This window comes from Canis lupus, chromosome X, assembly GCF_048164855.1.
Source record: "Canis lupus baileyi chromosome X, mCanLup2.hap1, whole genome shotgun sequence".
NCBI classification, from domain to species: domain Eukaryota; kingdom Metazoa; phylum Chordata; class Mammalia; order Carnivora; family Canidae; genus Canis; species Canis lupus.
The window spans coordinates 20,813,625-20,825,695 of record NC_132876.1 but is presented as its reverse complement, the minus strand read 5'-3'; the positions used below and the strand labels follow the sequence as shown (position 1 = coordinate 20,825,695).

Genomic DNA, 12,071 nt, shown 5'->3' with positions numbered 1-12,071 from the left:
AAAGATGCAATCACCACACACAACTTGTTCAAACTTGAAGTTGGCTTACAATCTAAGAGATTATGGAAACATGAACACAGGACAGGATCACCTACATATGCCTGTTCCTGCTTCAAAAAACTATACTGCAAGTGTGATGCTATCAAATGAACAGATGCTGGAGTGTGATCTGAACAGTGATGCCATAACAGATGTAGCCAGGTATTAGAAAATAAATGTGTTTTCATCATATTCCAGTATGCTAAATAGCTGATGTGTGAAAGCATTTTGAATAAAGCACTGTTGTCATCCTTCATTTTCAAAGGTAACAGTACCTGACAGTATCTGTCTGAAAAGATAAATTAGGGATGGTTACTCTTTTCTTCAGGGAGCACACATAAAGCCAGACCTTTGATTAGGAAACATCACTGCAATCTGAAATGCCTGTTGCCATTTGCAACACTGCCTCCTAGACTTGAGGTCAGTCCTGGCTCAAAACAATCAATTCCAGTCCTGAGATTGTCAGGCTAGTCAGCCATTTGCTGTGGTTTCACAGTCATCCAGGATATTGGTTGTTTTATCTTGTTATGTAAGGGTTACTATCTAAGTGAGACTATCTGTCCAATTATAATCTAGATTAAAAGATCATGATATGAATAAAAGAATCCCATTTAAAATGCTCAGTAAGTCTTATGTAACCTTGCTTTTTCAAAAACTCATTCATCTGAAAAAACTTTTATGAAGTTATCATTCAACTCAATGAAAGGTGTGAAGGTCTTGTTAATGTTCTTAATAACTCCATTATTTATTAAACTGAATAAAACGTTGCCTGGGCTTGGGTGTGTCTCTTCTAACACAACACAGATGATTTTACCAGATTCTCAATTGGACCATATATTCATAATGAAGTCAAGGTAAGCTGTGGCACTACAATTTGTTATTATCAGAGGTCACTTAAATCTCTTAAGTGCAAGGTACAGATGAACTTGATTAAATAATCATCCTATTAAATCAAGCACTTGGGTGATTAGTAAATTGATGATTTCAATTATAGCAGCTCTCTAGCCTGGGACAGAAAAGTGCCGAAAACATAAAACCAATCATCTTCTGAAATTATTATTGGATGTGTGAAATCACTAGAACAGGGAAAAGGTGTATTATCCTTTAACTCACCCCACCCAAAGGAATGTTACCAATGAAGCAGAAAGAGAACAGTTAATTCACTTTTAAAAATATATCTTAGTGATAGGAATACAGGAAATCTCTTACCTTCATTTTGCTTATCTCTATTTTCTTCATTGCATGGTGACTATTTTGTGCTAAGGGAAATGTTATTTTAAAAACAAATAAGGAAATTGAAGGTAGCACAATGTGTATTAATATTAACCAGCTTTTTGTCATATTCGATCAAAATCAAAACACTCTTGGACTCATAAGTTTCCACTGACAACTAACCTGCTCGGTATGGCCATGATTGAGGTTTCTTTTTTTTTTTTTTACTGGACAACGCAAGTTGTACAACACTGATCTTGCTTCTCGGGTAGGGATGAATAGTTCATTTGCCTGACGATCTCAGCAAAAAGTTCATCCACCATTGATTTACTTTTTGCCGATGTTTCCATGAAAGGGCAGCCCCATTCTTGAGCCAGAGCTCTGCCTTCTGAAGACATAACCTCTCTTTCTGGTTCCAGATCCACTTTATTTCCCACTAGGATCAGTGGGACTTTTTCATATCTCTTCACTCTGACAATCTGATCTCTCATGGGCTTGATATCCTATTCAAACAATCACAAAGAGAAAATAAAATTATGCTGTCTGTATGACCATAACAGAAGTATTATAATATCACAAAAAGTCATCCCTCAGGGATTACAGAAAGCTGACTCCAAAATAAAACCATATACCTAAATGGAGAAAATAAACATTTTTCTCCACTGAAGTAGGAGCTTGAGAATTTCCACAGATCCCACCTGCTGGGTTTCTGTCAAGAATATAAAATGTAGGCTGCACACACCAACCTTAGGACTCATACTTCTTTCCCCTAGTCTGTCCTGATTTTAAAAGTTCCCAAATATGAATTCATTTGTACATAAGGATGTTTAGGTATTGCCTTAAACCTGCCAGCTTGTCAGCACTCCTGAAAACACCTGTTATCCTGCCACAGGCTTGTGGCATCTAGGCATTCCTAGCCATTTAGCAAGAGTGCCTGAGAGAAAGTGTTTCAGGTGGCAACAAAAACACCGGGTCATGCCTAGAAGGCCAATTCAAAACAGATTTATACACTTAAACATTTCATTTTAAATATAATGGTAGGCCTTCATCCCAGTAAAATCAAACACCTTTTAAGGTATTTTAGTGTATTTTAATACACTAGAAACCAAATTAACGGTGAGCAGCTCCTGGGAGGGACAAATACACCTAGGAGGAGTCTGGGCAGGGAGAAAGTCATACTTCTTTTTGCCTAGTTAGGTTTTACAACTTGAATTTTCTCCCCAAGTGTATTATTTTTTCTAATTACAACTGATAAAAAGAGCCTTGCTGATTCTCAGGTAGCATCAACTTTAGTGGCGGGGGGTGGGGTGGGGTGGGGAGTATTGATTTAAGGCAGTTTTATAGATTTAATACTAACTTCACAATATTTTTAATTTTCTATGACTTAAAAGGTTTGACTTAAATATCAAACGTGTTTAATTTGAATAGTTAACAGTAAATGGAATATTCACTTGTGGGAAGGAGGAAAAGCAGAGGACTGTGAATATGTATGAAAACACCATTTGATGTTCGCAACGATTTTGTCTGCTCATGTTATCAATTTGATCTTCTAGGTTAAGCTTTTTTCCCCGTGTCCTTACTGAAACACAAGTTCAAATGAGAAACCAAATTTATGATAGTCGGGCTTGAAAGAGTTTGTCTCTGTTGAAATAATGTCAGTTTTTCACTTCGTATTTATGCCTAAAACAGCAGCATATATAATGGAAATCATATAAAAAATCCTTCAAAAGACTTCTAGCCTCAAGAGAGTCAGCTAATAGAATAACAAATCTCTTGAGGATCCTTTAGAAAGAAAATGCCTGTCAAATAGCACCTTTGATACTTTGGTACTTTCTGGGGGGGAAATGCTGTTATGATACTACTATTGCTTTGGAATTCAAACCCACACAAACTGTACTTTGGTTTGGTCACTATACTCATTTCTTTAAAGGAAAAAAAAATCGTGAAGTAGCTATATGTGGTTACTGGAAAACTTCACTAGAGTACTGTAATTTGAATACGAAGTGGAATTGGCACATTGTATTTGGTAAAGCACTTAATGTCTCTTAAGCAACATTAAGCTCATACCTTTAAATGCAGAAAAACTATCCATTTCCTAAATCAATGGAGGTCAATACAATGGGTCAATATGAGGTTATTTATTTTCAAGGAATAAATAGCAACATTTACTGCATCTCTTAAAATAATGTTAAACCTTCGGTCTGCCTCCCAGTGAAGGACAGGACAGATTTTTCAGAAGAAATTGGACCACCTCCAGCTTGGCCACCCAGCCAGGGTTAGAAATTTGCACTTGTCCGGTGTTCTCTGATCCACATATTTTGTTTAAATATAGTCAGTGTTATCAGAAACAACTTGGATCAACTGCAGAAGAGGAGAGTCACGGTAGCTTTCTATAGGCTATTAATTCTAGGTAATAATCTTTTCAGTTAGTAACTTTCCTTCACACACCCCAAGGTGAGTAAAATGCCTAGAAGGCAGGTGTTGAGTTCTTCATCTTGTAACGCTAAGATTTATGAATCTGGATGAGAGAACAGAGGAAGAGGTGGGGAAAGCAGACCCAGAGGAGTTACAGATACCGGGCTCCAAATAATTTTCTCTCCAAAGTTTTCTATTTACCTGAGGTTATCTGTTAAATGTTGTCTGGTTAAGTACCTTGATCAATACTTGTTGAATCGAACAAGCAATTTCAGAAGGTTCTATTCCAGGCTAAACATACACAGGCTGCCCTATTTCTTTCTCAATTTGACGCAAAAATAACTTTGAAATATTTGTTGACGGTTGTTACTGCAGACTCTCTATAGAAAAAACCCGATACTTTTCCCTGCCAGAAGTAACCTCAAAAATGCGCCATGTCTAACTTTCTGAAGCAAAACATAGTGATTAACACACAGTTCAAGCTCACCAGAAGTAAATGTGGGATCACCACACCCCCTTCTAACAAATTACAAGACTCGGTTTGGTTACCTGGAAGGACTGTTGATTAACCAGGCTATAAACCAGGATGAAACCTTGGCCGTTTTTGATGTAGAGATCTCTCATGGAGGCAAACTGCTCAGTTCCTGCGGTGTCCAGAATTTCCAGCACGGAGGGGGAAGAGTCCACTTCGATCTCTTTGCGGTAGAAATCTTCAATGGTGGGGTCATATTTCTCAATGAAAGTCCCGGTGACAAACTGCACAGTAAGGGCAGATTTGCCAACCCCTCCGCTCCCTAACACCACTACCTTGTATTCCCTCATGAGTCTCACCTTCAGCAACTTCTACCACAGGGAGGGAAAAGAACACCCCGCTAGCCACGGCGGCTCGGGGAGGCGGAAGGTGGGCGGAAATCTGCGAACTGGGGAGGAGAGTGCGGAGCGGCCGAGGGCCCAACGGGGGAAGAAGAGGAAGTTAAAGGAGGGGGAGGGGAAAGAGCCAAGTGTCGGGTGGGTGGGGATGGGATGGTGATGCCCTTCCTATAGGAACTGAAGCCCAGGCAGGGGGCGTGGGGAGGAGGGCAAGCACCGAGAGGCGGGGTGGGGAGACGCGCCGCGCCCCTGAGGGAAGCGGTGGGGGCCGCGCAACGGGGGCCCCCGCGGCCAGGGTTGGCCCGGCACCCCTCCCCCCGCCCTTCACACAAAGGGGCCCAGGGACCCCGCTTCCTGCTCGCGCCGCCGAGCCAGCCCAGGCCTGTGGGCTCGGCTCCAGTCACTGCCGCCCGGGCGGGTCTCTGGGCCGCGGCTCCCGCGGGCGTCGTCCGGCCTGTGGGGAAGGGGGTGAGGGGGCGCGTTACCGCCGGGCCCCCGACCGCCGCCCGCCTTCCTCGCTCCGCACCCCCCTCCTCCCCGCCAGCTCCTGCCCGGACCCGGACCCGGCTGCCTCCGCCAGCGCCGCCACTTACCCCGCCGTCCGCACCCGCCCGGCCGCCCGGGAGGCTCCGTCACGCCAAGGCCATGGCCAGCGGCCGGCTCCTCGGTCTCACCGCCGCCCCAGCGCCGCTGCTCGCGGAGGGGAAAGGGGCGGGGGCTGTCCGGTGGCGGCGGCGGCCACTCTGGGCGAAGCCACCTCTTTTTTTTTCCTCACCCCCCCCCCCCAGCACACACCCGGAAGGGTTTCCCTGACACACTGGCTGAGGTGCCCCAGTTCCCCGAGACTGGCCGGGATCACTTCCGGTGGGGAAAGTCCCACCTCTCCGGGGCGAGCCGGGTGGCTCTGGGGCCGCGCCCTGCCGAGTGAGGCGGCAGGGGACGGTCTCGGTTCGCGGCCGCGGCCTTGGCAAAGGGCCTCTCAGAGAACCTCCGGCGGCCTTCCCTTTCCTGCCCGCAACCCCAGCTGCTGACAGTCGCATCCCAAAGGCGCCAAACCCCTTGGCGTCTCCGCGGCTCGCAGCCAGAGGACTTGCACCGCCGGCTGGCGAGTGCTTGGACGGCGGGTTACCATCCGGCCCCCGGGAGAGCGCCCAACATCCCGGCTCGAGAAGGCGCAAGGAAAATAAAGCAGCCAAGAAAGTTCATTCTCATAGCTCGTGTTTCGAACACTTGATGTTTCTCTAGAAACGCGTGCAAACTACCCTTCGACTGCACTACCGCTCTTAATCCATTTGTGATGTGTCTTACTTGGCCATGCCTGACAAATAATTAAATACAGTACTTTTATCATCTAGCAAATTGGCTCGACTCCACCAGCAAATGACAAAGTCACTCCTTCCCTTCTTATCACAAGACTCAAAAACAACAGGAATAGAAACACTTTATCTGACAATAACTCAGCTTTGCCATTTTTGATTGTAACCACTACACGGCGGGAAAGGTAAGCAATACTCAGGGGAGAGTTGATTGGAAATTGTTTAGGCCTACGAGACTAATTGCTTTTAATCTTTCATTATCTGCCCGCAGAGCAGTTCCCGCAGCTGGCTCTTCCCCGATAAAGTCTGTTTCAATGGTCATCCTTCATAGTCCTTGAAATGCAAGAGGAAAGGACTGCTGTTAAACACTAAGTTTCTATTTTTAGATAAATTTATTACTTCTTAAATATCTTTCCCTCTGCTAACTTTCTATTTGTAAACTTTGTGTCAGATCCACAGAGCCCCAATGCTCGATTATATTTTAGGCATGTCACCCCCTTTTTGATTCAAGCATGTACCCAGGAACCTGAGAGACCGGTCGCCTTAAATTGATTCCAAATTCTCTTACTTGCAAGCCCTCACAGCCAGGCTGGATGAAAAGAGATTTATTACCAAACCCAAACTGGTAGACATTAGAAAACAGGCAAATCCCGGTAGTTTGAAGTCCCACTGTGTCTTTCCCTGAGCACTCCCCAATGTCACTTACAGTGTCCAGAGGACAGTTTACTTCAATTTCTCCTCGGCTCCGGGCTGCTGCAATCTGTCCAGCGGAGTCCCCAGCTCTGGCTCCAGCTGGCCTGAGTCCCGCCTGATATCTGAGGCACTGCCCTCTGCTGGAAGAGGTTGGTCTATGAGTTTTGAGTCTCCCCATAGGTCACTGCTCCTTCCACACGTGCTTTTGCCTGATTTGGAGCTCTGCTGCCCATCTCCCTGTCTAGCTGTCTCCAGACTGTCTGGTGGGATCTATACCCTGCACCAACTCTGCTTGAACCTGAGTCTGGAAATCCTCTTCTGATCCAGCAATCACTGTTGAGAAATAGTACCCAACCTCTGCCTTATTACTAAACTGTCACAACAGGGAGCTCCTCTTTTTGAGGTTGTCCCAACTGTTGGCAAGTCTCATATCTCTGATTGTGTTGGCCAAACTGTTTTGGACACAGTTCTTTGTTTCTCCACACAGTGAAACGTGCTCCTCCCCTCAGTACAGAGTCCTACAGGGTCACTCATCAGCTACAGAGTTGACATGTGTCACACTCAATCTGAAGCTCCCTCTAAACTTTCTTGGGAACGAGCTTCATTCCAGCAGCAGTTAGGAAAGCAAACAATTGGAAGTAGCTTAAAATGCCCTTCAGTAGACAATTCTAAAATAATTGTGTGTGTGTGTACATTTGCAAAATGGATACAATGCAGCTATTTATTTAAAAGAAGAAAGATCTGTAAGTGCTGATATGAAAAGATGGTCAGGACATGTGATAAGGCTGAAAGAGAGCAAGATACTGAACAAATACATAGTTGCTTCCATCAAGGTAAAATATGTGGGAAAGTGCAATATATAGTTGCGTGTCCATTAACACCTGAAACAAGTCATGAAGTATCCATGAGAGGTATTATGAAAGGATTTTCATTTCTCCACAACTTTTTCATTTTTCAACAATGATCAGGTGTTATTGGGGGGAAGAGGGAATAAATACCATTTCATGATATTTTTAAAGGAAAAAGAAGAAATTTGTTAATCACCACTTCCTCAAAAAACAATGTCCTGACTGTCTGGGGATCAGTGGACAAGTCTGCCCAATTTAAACTCCCTCCTGCTGCCTGTTCTATCCTCCCCAAACATCTCTATACTTAGAAAAGTATTTTCACATACATTATCTCATTAGACTCCAGTTGTTCACCAGTTTACTTTTATTAGCCAATGAGAGTTAAAAACCCAATTAGAAGAGCACAGCCAGGCAGTTGAGTGCCAAGGTCTCTGAACCAAGGCAGGCATTTATGCGGCCACTTGCCTACCTCCTCAGCTGTGGCACCATGAGCAAGTGATTTCACCAGTCCAAGGCTCTAGCTTCTCATCTGTAAAATGAAGCTAACCATTTCATGTGAAAATACAATGAAGTAGTATATGTAAGATGCTTAGTTCAGTTCCTTGGTCATGACCAATCCTCAATAAATGCTGTCTCTTTGGTTTTTATTTAAAAGACTTGGTAAAGTGTTACTTAAAAAATATCAGTGGACATAGAGAGGAAAACAAAACTTTAAAAGCCCAAATATCTCCCAATGGCACAAAAATAATAACCGAGTTACTCTTTCCAAAGATATTTATTGTTAAAACCTTCTTGTATTTCAGGGGGAAAACAGTATTCATGTGCTAGCATTTTTATCAACCCATCTTCTATATGTATTTTTAAAAATTATTTTATTTTTTGTTTTTTAAAAGATTTTATTTATTCATAAAAGACAGAGAGAGAGAGAGGCAGAGACACAGACAGAGGGAGAAGCAGGCTATATGCAGGGAACCGGATGTGGGACTCGATGTGGGACTGGATCCCGGGACTTCAGGATCATGCCCTGGGGCAAAGGCAGGCACTAGACCACTGAGCCACCCAGGGATCCCCTAAAAGTTATTTTATTTTATTTTATTTTTTTATTTTTTTTATTTTTTTTTATTTTTTATTTTTTTTTCCCTAAAAGTTATTTTAAAAGACATCTTACTATACACATCATTCTGCACCTTGCTTTTTTTTTTTTCACTTACTATATCTTGGTGATGGAAATCATTGAAACAAAAGGGTACTTGCATTTAAAATTCTCTGGTCAATATTGTGAAATTGTCCTTCAGAAACATCATACCAATTCACATTCCTACCAACACTGCATGTGGTTTTTTTGTAACCTCACCCTAGGTATTACTAGTTTTAGTCTTTTAGAGATACTGTTACTCACTTTAGGGTATTTTCAGGACTAACAAATGCAGGGTAGTATGATAGAAGGAATTTGGGCTTCAGAATCAGTCTTAACATTCTCCTTTGCAAGCTAGATCTTCATTCCCTCGTTTAGTAAAGTTGGACACGATGGCGGTAACTAGCTCATAAGGCTCCTTGGAAGAATAAATGAGACAGCCCATTCAAAGCACTTAGCCTTCCAAACACTAACTGCTTCATAAATGTAAAATGCTCACATAACAACTTTCCACTCCCAAGGCTCAAGGATGGGGGAGGGTCACTTCTCCAGATAGTATGCCCTTGAGATTCAGAACTTCTGTTGTAATTCTGTATCAGCCTCCACTAGAAAATAACTGCAGCTCAGGCAATCAGTTTTAAGAACACAGCTGACTTTCTACCATAGTGAAGAAATCTTAGGGTATAAACTATACGCAGAATATGTAAGTTACAGGTACCTAATCCTGTTTTGTGCAAATGGCTCAGCACAAGTGGTAAGTGTGAAAGTTTGCTTAAGGCACTAGTTGTCCCTTTCCAGTTGCTACCTCCTTCAGTTGCAAGCCCTGGAGCCATAAACTGTTCTGGATCATTTTCCCTCACTTCCACCCTCCCAAGGGAGCCCTCTCACCTTCCAGGTCCTGGGAAGAAACCCAAGCCCCATGATATTGGTGTCCCAGGCGCTTCCCACTCCTTGGCTTGAACTTGCCTTTGGATTAACAGAGCCTGAGTTAGTAGTGTCCTAGGTCTTTGCCTACAAAAGTCTTCGTCAGGGCATTTCCTCTTACTTCATTGCTTTAGATGGGCCTCTCAATAAACACTGCTCTGGGTCCTTCCCAGCTCCTTCTAACCTCTGAGATCCCAATTTCCCTTGTCAGATTCTGCCTCCAGCTGCACCAGCTGCTGGTTCTGCAAATCAGTCTCCCCAGGTACACAGAACAAATTTTATGACTTTATTATCCTTTTCTCATTATAAAAAAAGTTTTTCGCAAAAAAACTCTTTAAAAAAAAGGTGAAATACTACTACCCAAAGGAAATTGCCATAAAATTTTAGTTCCTTTCACTGTGTTTTTCTCTGAGAGTGAAAAATTTTTTTTTTTTTTAATTTTTATTTATTTATGATAGAGAGAGAGAGAGGCAGAGGGAGAAGCAGGCTCCATGCACCCGGAGCCCGATGTGGGATTCGATCCCGGGTCTCCAGGATCACGCCCTGGGCCAAAGGCAGGCGCCAAACCGCTGCGCCACCCAGGGATCCCTGAAAAATTTTTTTTAACTGAGAACGTGGTGATATAATTTTGTGTAATGAAACTTCATGCCTGCATAAAGTATTAAAAATACTCAGGTACCTCTCAGCTTCAGTAGACCTTCTTCCCCATAGCTCTAGCTTTCCTACAACCCCAACTAAGATTTAATCACATTCAACCTTGTCCACCTGGAATCCTTCATCCAACCAATGGGATTTTGTGGGAAGGGCTGCTTACCACAGAACCCACTTCCCCAGCCTGACCTGGCAAATGCTCTTTTAGGGGCACAAAATTCTTATTTTCCTGATGTGGCAGCTGAGAAAGTTCTCTCTCTAGGAGCTCAGGGGCCTATTAAGTAAGAGTGTAACATACCAATCTGAACCCCTTTATCATTCTCCCTATTTCATCTTTCCTTTCAAATATAGTCATTAGGAAAGCATTTTGTAATCTATTAAGAACCAAATAAATTTAAGGAATTAGTATAAATAATAACCATAATATTTTTCTTGTTTATATGTGCATGTTTATGGGCAATTTAAATCCATTGTATAAACCTATTCTTAATTTATATGCATTTGAAGGTAACCTGGAAGTGTTGGTACCGTGCAGGTGGCTGGGGCCCTAACCAGCTCCCCGCCCCCAGAGTTTCTGTTTCTGGAGCAGGGCCCATAATTTGCATTTCTAAGTTCCCAGATGCTGCTGCTGCTGCTCCAAGAACCCTACCTTAAGCACCACTGTTCTAAAAAGTGGTAGGATGTTATATTTGGGCCTTCCATGCTCAATATTAATCCACTCATTCAAGTATTCATTCAGTCAATGCACATTGATTAAATTCCTACTCTGTGCCAAACACTTTGCCAGATAGTGGGAATAGAAAGATGGATAAGACACAGTGCCCATAGGAGTTCATGACCTTTTGAAGAACACATACAATTAATTCAATATTTACACTACAATGTGACAAGTGTCATGATAGAGATATGGCCATAGTGCTCTGGGAGACCCAGAAAGGGTGTCAGGAAATGTCTTTTTGAGGAGGTGGTTGGGCTGTAGGTGAAGACGTCAGAGGGGTCAGTAGGGGCCAGAGCCAGATGAAGAAAAGCCTTATGCAGTAAGCTGAGGGGCTTGACCTTTCCCCTGAAGGCTGTGGGAAGTCATGGAGGGTGATTTCACAGAGGTCAGGCAATACTACAATGGGCAGAAGTAGGGGATTTGGCACCCAGGCCCAGGTTCGAATATTGGCCGCACCTCCTGTATGACCTGGGAAAAGTTACTCAGTCTTCTCTCAGCCTCCTTTTGGTCACATGTAAAGGGGGAAATAGCATCTGTCTTATTTAGGTGTTGCAAAGATCAAGAAAAAGTATCTTAATTCCTGGCATATGGTAAGTATTTAATAATGGGTGATTATGGTCAGAATTGAACTTTAGAAAGCTAAAGACATGAAAGACCTGCTTCTCAGATTATTACTGTTCGTTTGAAACTACCAGGCTAGTTCAAATATCAAGGCCATATTTGATGTAGTGGCAAGTGGGATGATTTCATGGTGTACTGATAATGATTTATGGATGACAGACTGTTTGAGAGGCATCGTGATTTACACACATCATTTTAATTCTTGCAATAACCATAAGAGTTAAGTACTGTTATCATCCCCAATTTTACAGTGAAGGGAGTAAGGCTCAGAGCAGTTAGGTAACTTATACAAAGTCGCACAGCTTATCAGGGGCAGAGTTTGAAGTCAGACGCAGGTCAGTCTGACCCCAGAACCTGCGGTATATTCACCAAATTTTTTCACAGCAAGCAGTTCTGTTTTTCTGGAGTGTAAAGCAGTGATGGGCTGTAAGACAATGTCAAAGATTTTGGGCTTTATTCTCACATTCTCTAATCTTGAGCAAGTCTGGTTGTTCCTACCTATTTCATATCCTCTCTGAGAACATGCCTCCGTGACCCACCAGGGATCGTTTGACCTTGGGTCTGTGGTACTTGCTGTTGAAACTGAGGTGGTCACAATCACTTTCCAAAATGCCTTGGAGCATTTACAA

The 12,071-nt window shown here is 43.1% G+C and overlaps 1 protein-coding gene and 1 long non-coding RNA gene across 6 annotated transcripts in view; one reads left to right on the top strand and one right to left on the bottom strand.

The window, feature by feature from the left end:
• Positions 1–1,434: 1,434 nt before the first annotated feature.
• RAP2C (RAP2C, member of RAS oncogene family) lies at positions 1,435–6,991 on the bottom strand. 5 transcript variants are annotated; one of them, XR_012026397.1, is made up of 5 exons: positions 6,559–6,984; positions 5,130–5,226; positions 4,498–4,990; positions 4,216–4,376; positions 1,435–1,754 (listed from the first exon to the last, which is right to left on the bottom strand). XR_012026397.1 is itself a non-coding variant. In XM_072816441.1 (4 exons), the coding sequence occupies exons 3-4, from the start codon at positions 4,288–4,290 to the stop codon at positions 1,476–1,478; spliced, it is 354 nt and encodes a 117-aa protein (XP_072672542.1). In that variant the 5' UTR covers positions 4,291–4,376; positions 4,498–4,990; positions 6,559–6,711; the 3' UTR covers positions 1,435–1,475. The 5 variants fall into 5 exon arrangements, 4 of the variants coding, with proteins under 4 accessions (XP_072672542.1, XP_072672543.1, XP_072672541.1 ...); XM_072816441.1 differs by lacking the exon at positions 5,130–5,226 and having other exon boundaries at positions 6,559–6,711; XM_072816442.1 differs by lacking the exon at positions 5,130–5,226 and having other exon boundaries at positions 4,216–4,361; positions 6,559–6,711.
• LOC140627877 (uncharacterized) overlaps positions 5,343–12,071 on the top strand; it is a 108,338-nt gene continuing 101,609 nt past the window's right edge. Inside the window, exon 1 of the long non-coding RNA XR_012026398.1 lies at positions 5,343–6,037. This is a non-coding gene — a long non-coding RNA (uncharacterized lncRNA). The remainder of the gene's footprint in view (positions 6,038–12,071) is intronic.